This window comes from Chiloscyllium plagiosum, chromosome 31 (assembly GCF_004010195.1).
Source record: "Chiloscyllium plagiosum isolate BGI_BamShark_2017 chromosome 31, ASM401019v2, whole genome shotgun sequence".
Taxonomy (NCBI): domain Eukaryota; kingdom Metazoa; phylum Chordata; class Chondrichthyes; order Orectolobiformes; family Hemiscylliidae; genus Chiloscyllium; species Chiloscyllium plagiosum.
This window is the reverse complement of record NC_057740.1, coordinates 4,228,732-4,241,398: the sequence shown is the minus strand read 5'-3', so window position 1 is coordinate 4,241,398 and position 12,667 is coordinate 4,228,732. Positions and strand designations below refer to the sequence as shown.

Genomic DNA, 12,667 nt, shown 5'->3' with positions numbered 1-12,667 from the left:
TGAGGTATTGGCATTGCAATTAGGGGCTATCATAGCTAGGAACCAGCAAGATGCAAATCACATCATCAACAGAAAACAGCTAAAAGCAAGCCAAGTCCAGAGATATTATTCAGTCACGTGGAACTTTATTGATGTAGTCATGAATAGTACAATGATCAGAGATCAAATGTCACACTTTACATCCATTCTGTGAGTAAAGCAAGTGAGACAAGTACATCGGCAACTTGGCTGCATAGTATGATGCTTCTGTCAGAGCTCCTCAGCTCCGCCTGTTCCCTTTCTCTTTTTTTTAAATCCCACTCTCCCCTGAGCCCAGGAGGTGAATCCTGGAACAGCGGCAGGTACAGGCTTTGAGCCTTGGAGCAGCATGTGAGAAAGGGAGCCCCTGGCAGAGACTGGCGTGGGGGAGGCAGTCCTGCTCCTTACCTTGGAGTAGCTGAGTGCAGGCACAGAGCGGACTTGAAGCAGAGTGGGATTGGCTGTTGGACTGGGGTTTGGCACAGGTCAGACCATGTGTGGAGGCACTGTGCTGAGCTGCTACAATGTAATGTTTATTTGAAACTTTTTTAGCTGGCTGTGAAGTCAATCTTTTAACAATGTCTTATTTGTAAATTATTTTGGAAACTCTAAAGTAATGCAACTACTTTTTATTCCTCTTTTGTATCCAAGATTTGTACTGAGGTAATTGTACCTAAGATGGTGCCCTACTGTACTTGTACAATGGAGCACACGTGACAATAAACAATATTCTATTCTAAGATGTAGGAGGAGAAGGCAGCCATTCAGCCAGAGTCCGCTCTGCCATTCAATGAGATCACGGCTTACCTGATAATACTCAAAGCAGTTTTCCTGCCTTCCCCCTGGATTCCCTTACTGTTTAAGTTCTCTCCTGGCAGATTTTTAATGAACCAGCTTCTACTATCCTCTGCAAGAAAGAATTCCATAGATACATCACCCCACCAGAAGAAATTCTTCCCTATCTCATTCTTAAATGTGCAATGGGTAGAAATGTTCTGAGAATAGGCAAGGAGGTGGTGCTGATGCTGGGATGAGATCAGCCATGATCACATCAAATAGTAAAGTAGGTTCAAGGGGCTGAATTGCCTACTCCTGCTCCTAGTTCTTATGGTCTTACTCTAAGATCTTTGGTCCTAGGTCCTAGAATAGCCCACCAGGGGAAACAACCTTTCTACAACCTTACCCTATTAAGTTCCTGTCTCAATAAGGTCGCCTCTCATTCTTCTATGTTCCAATGAGTACAGGCCCAAACTACTCAACCTCTCCTCATGCAAGGGGAGACAACAGCCTAGTAGTAATGTCACTGCACTGTTAACCCAGAGACCGAGGTAATGGTCTGAGGGTGTGGGTTTAAATCCTGCCAAGGCAGATGGTGGAATTTGGATTAAGAGTCTAATGAGGACCATTAAACAACTGTCAATTGTTGGAAAAACCCATATGGTCTACTAAATTACCATCCGAATTACACTTGTCTCGAGACCCACGCTAATTAGGGTTGCAATAAATGCTGGCCTAGCCAGCAATGCCCTCATCCTATAAATGAATTGTTAAAAATCTATTCATAAAACTGTCCCTTCATACGTGGTATCAGTCTGGTGCACCTTCTTTGGATTGCCTCTAATGCAAGTATATTTTTAGGGTGGTACAATGGCTCAGTGGTTAGCATTGCTGCCTCACATCACCAGAGTCCCAGGTTCAATTCCAGCCTTGGGACGGTCTATGTTGAGTTCCCAGTGTCTGCACGGGTTTCCATCTGGTACTCTGGTTTCCTCCCACAGTCCAAAGATGTGCAGGTTTGGTGGACTGGCAATGCTAAGTTGTCCATAGTGCCCAGAGACGTGCAGGCTAGGTGGGCGAGCCATGGTAAATGTGGAGTTACACAGATGGGGTGGGGCTGGGCCTGAGTGGGATGCTCTTTAGAGGGTTGGTGCATACTCAAAAATCCTTCAAATGGCTCTTTCTACACTGTAGAGATTTTATGATTATACTATCTTTCTTTAGTTAAGGAGATCAATACTTTACAATAGCCCAGCTGTAGTCTGACTGGTTCTTTGTTTAAAAATGTGTTGCTGGAAAAACGCAGCAGGTCAGGCAGCAAAGGAACAGGAGAATCGACGTTTCGGGCATAAGCCCTTCTTCAGGAAGAAGGGCTTATGCCCGAAACGTCGATTCTCCTGTTCCTTGGATGCTGCCTGACCTGCTGCGCTTTTCCAGCAACACATTTTTAAGCTCTGATCTCCAGCATCTGCAGTCCTCACTTTCTCCTAGTGCTTTGTTTAGTTTTGTCAAAACCTCCATACTTTTATACTCCATTTCCTTTTAAATAAGTTAAAATTCTATTTGCCTTCTCTATTATTCATTGAACTTGGATGCTATTTATGGATGAGGAATCCCAAATTCCCACAGTTTTTCTCCATTCAAATAATATTCAGATCCTCCATTCTTCCGTCCAAAGAGCATAAGTTCACACTTCCCGACATTATATTCTCTGCACCACATTTTTGCTCACTCATTTCACTTTATGATATCACTCTATATCTCTTTATGATGGTTTGTGCCATCCTCACCACCCACCGCAAACTTAGTGATAGCAGATTCACTTTCCTCATCCAAATCATTACCATATATTGTAAATTATTGTGGCCCCAACACGAATACCTGCAGCATACAACTACTTACAGATTGCTATCCTGAAAATGCCTCCCTCATCCCATCTCTGTTTTCTATTATTCAGCCAATCCTCTGTCCATGCTAATATCATCATCTCCAACATCAGGGGCTTGTATCTTCTTGAGCCTCTTAGTGGTACCTTTTCGAACACTTTCTGAAAACTCGAAATAATACATCCATTGCTTCTCCTTTATCTATTTCATCTATTACCTCCATAAAGAATTCTAGGTGATTTATCAGGCATAATTTCCCCTTCATGACATCTTGCTGACTTTGTTTGATTTATGTATTTCTTGATGCTGTACAACTACACCTGTTATGATTAGATTAAATTAGATTCCATACACTGTGGAAACAGGCCCTTTGGCCCAACAAGCCCACACTGACCCTCCAAATAGCAACCCACCCAGAACCATTCCCCTACATTTACCCCAGACTAGGGCACCTAACGCTACGGGCAATTTAGCATGGCCAATTCACCTGACCTGCACATCTTTGGATTGTGGGAGGAAACCGGAGCACCCGGAGGAAACCCACGCAGACAAGGGGGAGAATGCGCAAACTCCACACAGACAGTTGCCCAAGGCGGGAATTGAACCCGGGTCCCAAGCCCTGTGAAGCAGCAGTGCTAACCACTGAGCCACCGTCCCAAATGATAATGTTAGAGTTTTTCTCAATAATCGATGTTCAGCTAACTGGACTACAGTTACCTGCACTTTGTCTCCTTCCTTTCTAAACTAAAGGTGCTACATTGGCATCTTTCGAATGCTCTAAGACTTATCCAGAATCTAAGGATTCCTGGAAGATTACTGCTAGTGCATTCACCATCTCTGTAACTACTGCCTTCAATATCTTAGGATGCATCTCATTAAGTCCAGAGAAAGTCTTCAACCCCATTAGTCTCCCTAGCACGTCTTCCCTAGTGATGGTTATTATATTAATTTGTTCTTAGTTCCAGTAATTTTGGAAAGTCTTAGTTCCAGTCATTTCCAATAAATAAAGCAAATAAACCTATGAATCAGGTTATTTTGAAATTTACCGCAAGGAGGAATCATGCAGGCAATTGATTCACTGGTGTCTCAGAATAATTAATGGTCTGAGAGAATCTTTATTATTAGGCAATAATAAAAGTAAAAACTGCATTTGCTGCAGATCTAAAATAAAGACAAAGTGTGGGAGAAAGTTAGCAAGTTTAGTACCAGTTCAGTAGTAGTCTTGGACTTAAAACAGGAAGAAAGTGAGGACTGCAGATGTTGGAGATCAGAATTGAGAGTGTGGTGCTGGAAAAGCACAGCCAGCCAGCCAGGCAGCATCCGAGAAGCAGGAAAATTGATGTTTTGAGCATAAGCCCTTCCGAAATGTCGATTCACTTGCTGCGGTTTTCCAGCACCGCACTCTTCGACTCTAGACTTGAAACAGTAATTCTGTTTCTTTCTCCACAGATGCTGTCAGAACTGCTGAGTTTCTCGAGCATTTAGTTCAGCATCTTTTCTTCAGTTCACAGAACAGAATGATTTCTCATTCCCTAGTCAGTCCCTGTGACTCGAGGACTGGTGCTACTCTGCAGCATCACGAGAGGAGAAATATGTTCACACAATATTAAGCAAGTTAAAACTTACCGGACTGTCTCCATCCAGTGGTTTCTTTGGATTTCGGGGCCCCTTTGCTGGTACACCGAACACTGTTGTTGCTGCTGATAGACTGAGCACTGCTGCTGTTGCTGATATACAGAGCACTGTTGCTGTTGTTGGTACTGGTACACAGAGCATTGCTGCTGTTGCTGATAGACTGAACACTGTTGTTGCTGCTGATACACAGAGCACTGCTGTTGCTGCTGCTGATAAACCGAGCACTGTTGTTGCTGCTGATACACAGAGCATTGTTGCTGCTGCTGTTGCTGTGGGGTACTAGCTGGCACTAATGGACTGTTCATTAGCAGAGGAGGAGCTGCTAGGGGTGGCTGCTGAAATGGTACCATGTGTAGAGGTGGCACTGGCTGCTGAGAAGTTGGCATAGGTGGAAGCTGTTGGGAAGCAGTCGGTCTGTATGTTGTTGAGAGTCCAGGTTGCATGCGGGTATGATAAGATGGCACTGGCCGTGCAATGGGATAACTGGTTGATGTGGGAGGCTGACAGGACAGACTTACTGCCTGAGTAGTGGGTGTGGGACGAGCTAAAGCTCTTGAGAACGCAGAATCTAAAAGGAAGCAAAAAGGTAGATTCAGTAGAGTAAATTACATTGATTCATCAAACATCAAAGTTCTAAATCTGCTTCATTACATTACACAGAACAAGCAATACATTTCAGAAAATTCTAAAGAATTGTTAGAGCGCGGAAGGATGCCATTCAGCCCACTCTGTCAGCACCAACCCAAAGAACAAATGATCTGCTTGTTGGAAATACTGTCACTAATTCTGAAATGAAACATATCTAAAATATGTAAACATTACCCTGTCAAACTAGTTCCAGCTAGATCGATCAGAAATCTGCACTAGCAAAAAGAAACTGAACAACGTTTTCATTACAGTCTTTCTAGACTGCATGAATAATCAGGATTTTGGTGACTATTTTATATTGATGGCCACAAATTCTGGGAGCGCCTAAAAGCGGAACTATCTTCCACAACCTGACTATAATAAAAGCAAAATACTGAGGGGCAAGGGGAAATCTGAATTTTTTTTAAAAGTGCGTGAGACGCTTTGGAGAAAAGCTATAGTGAATTCATAACTTTGTTTCTTTCTGCGTGGATGTTGCCAGGCCTGCTACATTGCTCCAGTACGTCCTGTTTTTACTTCCCCAAATCTATTTGCTCTAGTCCTTGTGGTATGGTGGCTCACTGGTTAGCACTGATGCTTCACAGTGACATGAACCCAGGTTCAATTCCAGCCTCGGGGAACTGTCTGTGTGGAGTTTGTCTCCGTGGATTTCCTCCCACAATCCAAACATGTGCAGCTTAGGTGAATTGGCCATGCTAAATCGCCCAGAGTGTTCAGGGATGTGTAGGTTAGGTGCATTAGTCAGGGGTAAAATGTACAGTAATGTTCTCTCATTATAGAGACATGACTGGTGGGGAGTTTAACCTGTGGATCACCATACCTCACGTTTTGGGCGGGGTGGGTGGTGTGGGGGTGTAGAAAGAGAGTGCAGGGCCTTCATGGTGACCTCAACCAGTACAAGAACTGAACCTGCACTGTCACCGTCATTGTAATTAGTGGCTGGTTTAGATGCAAACACTAATACAACATTGGCTTTTATTTCAAGGATCAAGTTGTCTTTCAATTGCAAAGAGACCAGTCAGGCACCATCTGGAGTACAAAAGTCTGTCCTGGACACCTCAAGGAGGATAAATGAGCCATGGGGAAGAGAAGTTACAGATTTAGCAGAAGGATACTAGGCTAAAAAGTGTGCACTGATGAGAACTGCTGGACATAAAATATGGCAATATTTTGAAGAGGAGCAGGTGAATTATCTCTAGTGTTCTTGCCAATACTTATTCCTCAAATCAACTTCACTAGAACATTACTAAACTGCTATCACATTGCTCCTCATTGGAGCTTGCTGTGTGTAAACTGACTGCTGCCAAAATGACTATATTTTAAAAAAAAACTTCTTGAGTTGTTACATGGTTTAAAACACCTAATGGTGAAAAGTGCTCTCTAAACGTAAGCTTATTTGAGCAAGGAAAATGAAAGGGTAATTTGAGGAAATGCCTCAAGCGAAACTTGTGTCTCTGTCACACTCCAGCCGTGCTTTTCAGTTCCTGACCACTTTGACGGAAAAAATGTCCTTATATTACCACTGGAAATTTAAAGTCATTGGAAAAAGAGGCAGAGTCTACTCAGGAACGTTACTCTAAACCTCACAGGCCCTCCGGAAAGAAAAAGCCATTAAGGGAACTTTAATTGACTTGAGAGTTAATTAATTAGCTTGTGGAACAAAATGGGGCATCAATTTGCTTAAATTTGTGCTTCATCCCCTCTAGCAGCATCAACTGACCAGGCACCATATCATAACACACTCAGAGCAGAAACAATAAAGGAAACAGTGAACCAAGTAAGAACCCTGAACCAAAATCAGTGATTAAAATAGATCGTGGTTCATCAGCACTAACTGAAACGTGGCACCAACTAGGTGAGAACTGACACTGAAACATGCCCGAGAATAACTTTCAGGGTCACTGCATTGAATACAGAAATAGAGAGGTGATGTTGCAGCTGTACAGGACATTAATGAAGTCACTTTTGGGATACTCTTTCAATTCTGACCTCCCCGCTATAGGAAAGATGTTGTGAAACTTGATAGAGCTTGGACAAAATTTACACATTACTAGGGTTGGACAGTTTGAGCTATAGAGAGGGGCTGACTAAGCTGGAGCTATTTTCCCTGGTGCGCAAAAGGCTGAGGGGTGATCTTGTACAGGTTTATAACATCGTGATTGGCATGGACAGGGTTACAGCCATGGTCTTTTCCCCAGAGTACTTCAGCGAGTCCAAATCTGGAAGACAAAGGTTTAAGGCGAAAGAGGAAAGATTTAAAAGGAACGTAAGGCTCAACCTTTTCACAAAGAGGACAGCATCTGCATGGGGAATGAGCGGTCAGAGGAAGTGGTGGAGGCTGGTACAAATACAACATTTAAAAGGCATCTGGGTGGGTACATGAACAGGAAAGGTTCGAGAAATGGGACTAGATTAATATAAATATCTGGTTGGCATGGAAGAGTTGGATTGAAGGGTCTGTTTCTGTGCTGTACATCTCTATGACTCAGTGTTAGGAAAGGACAAGGAGGAGCATTGCATCACTGAAATGCTCAGAATTTAAATAGAAAACAGTTAATGCAGAATCCTTTCAGTTTGTTAGTCACATTAATAAGAATTCAGAACAACACATCAAACGCTTGAATGCGATATTGAAGCTAATGTTTGTGGACAAACAAATTCATAAGTTACAACAATAAGGGATTAAATGATGCAAAAGTAGTATTCCATTCTGGACATTATAAATTTTAACTCAACTAAAGCTCGGTTTTCCATAATCCTTTCAAAAGAATATCAGAAACAGGGACAGAAGTAGTCCACACATTTGCTCTGCCATTTAATACAATCACAGCCCAGCTTCAATGTTACTTTCTGCCCACATGTCTCTCAGCATCACCATCGATGGAGCAATCCCAATCATCCATGGTAGAGAATTCTACAGACCCACAGCCATGGAGTTAAGATATTTTGCCTCATTTGAGCAAAAATAACGAGCCCCTTATCTCTTGATTCTTTATGTTCTAGATTTCTCCTCTTTGTAGCTACCTAATCACATCCATTCAGAATTGTGTACATTTCTATGAGTTCACCTCTCCCGAACTACAGAAATTGTAGGTCCAATTTACACAGCCTGTTATCATCAGACTACCTAAGAATCAGTCTAGAGAACTTCTGCTAAATTGCCTCCAATTCAAGTGCATTCTCCCTCAAAAATCAAGATTAAAAATGCCTTCTACAGGTATATTAAACAGAACATGATAGTCACTGGGCAATCAAGCTTGTAGTAGAGATGGAAAGAATAGCAGAGATTCTAAGTAAAGACTGAATCTCAGTTTTCATAGATGCAGAGGGCACTGCGATTAGAGAAACACCAAATGAGGTTACGTATATACAACTGCAAAGGGTTTCATTTTGTTAAGACAAACCAGGGCAGGACTTATAATGGTAGTGCCCCGGGAAGTGTTGTCCAACAGAGAGACTTTGGGGCGTAGGGACATCGTTCTTTGAAAGTGGCATCAGGTAGACAGGGTGGTGGAAAAGGTATTTGGTGTGCTTGCTCTCATCAGTGAGAGCACTAAGTACAGGAGTTGGGGCATCATGTTGCGGTTGTACAAGATATTGGTAAGGCAAATTTGAAGAATGGTGTACAATTCTGGTCACCCTGCTATAAGAAGGATGCTGTTAAACTGAAAAGGGTGCAAAGAAGATTTTACAAGGATGTATCCGAGACTGGAGAGTTTGAATTATAAGGAGAAGCAGGATAGGCTAGGATGTTTTTACCCCCCGGAGCATAGGAGACAGAGGGATGATCTTATAGACCTTTTAAAATCACGAGGGACGTAGATAAAGATGATGATTGCGATTTTGGAGAAAATTTGTAGCTTAGGTTTTAAGTTGCTCACTGAGCTGGTAGATTTGTTCTCGGAAGTTTTGTCACCATGCTAGGTAACATCAGTGAGCCTCCGATGAAGCGCTTTCTATTTATCTTGTCTTGGTTTGTTGTGGTGGGTGATATCACTTTCAGTTCCTTTATCTGAGAGGTTGATAAATGGAGTACAAATTGATATGGGGAGATTTTCAAAAGATATTTCAACCACAGATGCCTCTGAATTATCAGGGCATTTAAAGGGTGTAGTATGAGGTGATAAGACCATACATGAAACTCCAGATTTATACCAAATGTACAAAACCACAAGGAGCTTTCAACTTGTACAGGATCCCAGTCTGGAACCAGTGAAGATTATGCACAATTCTGGGCCCTCCCTGAAAAAGATGAAAAAAATGGATACAGCGCAGTCTAACAGCACTTGATAGAAGGGTCTGTAGTATGGCAAAAGACTGGGAAAATTAGGGCTTTATCATTGGCAATAACAGGTCAAGACATGACTTGATAAAACTCTTGCAAATTTTTTTAAAAATCCAAGTCGTGACTGATTAAATATTTCCACTGATTAGTGATAGCTCAAGGCAGGGGAAAAGCCTGCGAAAGAACTGCAAGACATTAAAAGACGTGTGGTTAGAAAAGAGTTAGAATTTCAAATTTTCTGATTGTTAATGCTGAGTCCATGAATACATTTAACAAGAAATAAAATTACTGTTTGGGGAGAAAAGAAAAGACAGGAATATTCAAGTATATGATGAAAAAGTAGAAGTTTGGGAGTCAAGGGCAAGAGGAGAACGAGCATATATTAAAGGATATGGGGAGTTAATGGAGAATGAGAACTCTGTGGGATATTTAAGTAATGCCAAATAATAACTTAAACTATTAATAACTCGAGTGGAATTAATTGGCTGTCAAAAGAAGATGGAATGGACAGAATGGCCTGTTTGAGCTTTTACACTCCTTAAGTCCAGAAGCTAAACCCTACAACTTTACTAGTCCCAACTGAATGTACCTGTGAGAAACAGAAAGAGGCATGTTATACATACACCCTAATGAAAGAGATGGGTGACTGGGGGACTGGTGAGGTGCACTATTTCCTTGGTGACCCTGGATTTCAACTGCTGTCTGGTTTCTCCGAATCTCACTCAGTTGGATGGTGGACTGCCGCCAAAACGCTGAAGCAACAAAGTTAGGTGAATGAACTGTGCTGTACTGCCCTGAGGCGGCCTGGCTGCTATTACCCTCGTTTGGGGGAGTGTGCCAAATGGTCGGTGACAAAACAGTCGGTGTCTGCAAGACCCTGGGCTGGGCTGTACCAGAATGGCTTCCATTCACTTCCATCTCTTCAGAATTATGGGCATGCCAAGATGGTGTCTGGGCACTGCTCTTCTGGGCACCTTCAACACCATCAATATCTTCGTCTAGGTTAGTGAGATCACATGAAGAAGCCTAAAGTTATAGTAAGGAAAACAATCAGTGGAGGCAGCACAAGGTAACAGTACCAGATACTCAATTTCAATATTCACACGAATGGCACAACAAATATCCTTTACCAAGGTGGCTGTGGCACCATTGTTATATTAGACACCCTCATCGATCACCTTTTGACTAGAGTAACGTGTGCGCGCAAACAATCCTCAAGAGGAGATATCTGTCCTCCAATAAATCAACTGACTCGAGCAGAATTTGAAGAGGAGGGTGATGCCAACTTAGGTCAATCCTTTCACTGCAACTGAAGTCATGGCTTCAGGAATGTCACAAATTACAGGTGAATTTTATTAACAAGGCTTTCTCATAAAGGTTCATAAAATCATGTGGTGCATGGATTGGGTAACTAGACAAGATATTTTCCCTGAGGTGGGGAAATCCAGAACTAGAGGGCATAGGTTTAGGGTAAGAGGGGAAAGATATAAAAAGGGACAACTTTTTCACACAGAGGGTGATATGGAATGAGCTGCCAGAGGAAGTGGAGGAGGCTGGTACAATTACAGCATTTAAAAGGCATCTGGATGGGTATATGAATAAGAAGGGCTTAGAGGGATATGGGCCAAGTGTTGGCAAATGGGACTAGATTAGGTTAGGATATCTGGTTGGCATGGATGTGTTGGACCGGAGGGTCTGTTTCCATGCTGCACATCTCTATGATTCTAAAGGACAGGACATGATAGTGTCATTAAAGTACAATTTTGCTATGTCCATTGTTGGTGATAGAGTTCTAGTTTCCAGGCAACCCTATGCATTAAATAACATTCCCCCAAATGGAAATGTTATTAAAGACTGAGTTGCAGTTGGAAGATTGAATTGTCACAAGGACGAGGGAAGAACATTCCTAGGAATTAAATCACAACTTCTCAGGTTTTTACATAGCACCTTTCCATTCTTTCCAGGCTTGACTAGATAAGTGCTTACCTGATTCCCCTGCGTGGCTGGAATCTCCCCTCCTCGTATGTTGGTACCGCTGATCACAGACTGTGATCTGGTTGGTTGGACGTGCTGGAATTCTGGTGGTGGGAAGTGGGGGTGAGGTTGGTGGGTCCATGATTGATGGCTCTGATTGAGGAATTGGTTGTGGGAATGAAGATGGTGAGGCTGAGAAGGCTGGGCTTGGTATGGCTGGCCCTGCACCTGCTCAGTGTGATACTGCTGGAAGTACGAGTGGGCAGGGCAGGGCCGGTGAGAGCCCAGTCTGGCAGAACTGCATCGACAGCGCTGGGAGCAGCAGGCACTATATTTCGAGGCTCTCTGAAGTTGGCAAGATGGTGACATTGCACTGACAGAGGTCACTGCCCTCTCTCCTATATAAGAAAAATTATTAATTAATATAGCATGTATGGAAAGGAGGAGTCAATCACAATGTCGAGGGGAAAGCAAAAAAAAAAATGCAGAGAGGGTCACAAGATTTCACATTTTTACTTCAGAGAAATCAACGGCTTCACTTCCTGAATGAGCCATAACATGATCCACTATCAGGGATGTGAATCATTCACTACTGTGTTAGCTACTACCACAGTCCCTAAAATTTAGACTGCAATTCAGTCCTGTGATCTGTAATGGCAAACACTGATAGCTGCAGAGGCATAATCCAGTAGGCCATTCAGCCCTTCCAGCCGAGCTGGAAATTTTTGTTGCAAACGTTTCGTCCCCTGTCTAGGTGACATCCTCAGTGCTTGGTGTGTGTGGCTACTAAGGATAGCTGGTTGTGTTGTTTCGTGGCTAGTTGATGTTCATGTATGGGGGTCGTTAGTTGTCTTCCTGTTTGTCCTATATAGTGTTTTGTGCAGTCCTTGCATGGGATTTTGTACACTACATTAGTTTTGCTCATGCTGGGTATCGGGTCCTTCGTTCTGGTGAGTTGTTGTCTGAGTGTGGCTGTTGGTTTGTGTGCTGTTATAAGTCCTAGTGGTCGCAGTAGTCTGGCTGTCATTTCAGAGATGTTCTTGATGTATGGTAGCGTGGCTAGTCCTTTGACAACGGAACGAGGACATGCCGCAACCCAAAGGACTAGCCACACTCCCCCACTCCAACCTCTCACCCTCACAACACACAGCCCTCCAATCCCTCTGCTCCAATCCCAACCTCACCATCAAGCCAGCGGATAAAGGGGGCGCACTGATCTCTACACCGCTGAAGCCAAAAGCCAACTCGAGGACACCTCTTCCTACCGCTCCCTCGACCATGACCCCACCCCCCATCACCAAACCATCATCTCCCAAGCCATACAGAACCTCATCACCTCAGGAGATCTCCCACCCACAGCTTCCAATCTCATAGAACCGGGCAGTGCGGGGTTCCCGGACTACCTCCTTCCCAAGATCCACAAGCCTGACAACCCTGGCCGATG

The 12,667-nt window shown here is 43.2% G+C and overlaps 1 protein-coding gene across 5 annotated transcripts in view; it reads right to left on the bottom strand.

Moving 5' to 3' along the window:
• The window catches only part of LOC122565162 (E3 ubiquitin-protein ligase arkadia-A-like), an 86,802-nt gene that overhangs the window by 43,864 nt on the left and 30,271 nt on the right, over window positions 1-12,667 (bottom strand). For 3 of the 5 annotated variants that reach the window (XM_043720859.1, XM_043720861.1, XM_043720860.1), the window contains exons 7-9: window positions 11,236-11,621; window positions 10,068-10,275; window positions 4,308-4,884 (exon numbers count right to left, since the gene is read on the bottom strand). In XM_043720859.1, coding sequence (XP_043576794.1) covers window positions 4,308-4,884; window positions 10,068-10,275; window positions 11,236-11,621 — 1,171 coding nt within the window. The remainder of the gene's footprint in view (window positions 1-4,307; window positions 4,885-10,067; window positions 10,276-11,235; window positions 11,622-12,667) is intronic. The other 2 variants (XM_043720862.1, XM_043720863.1) reach the window with 2 other exon arrangements.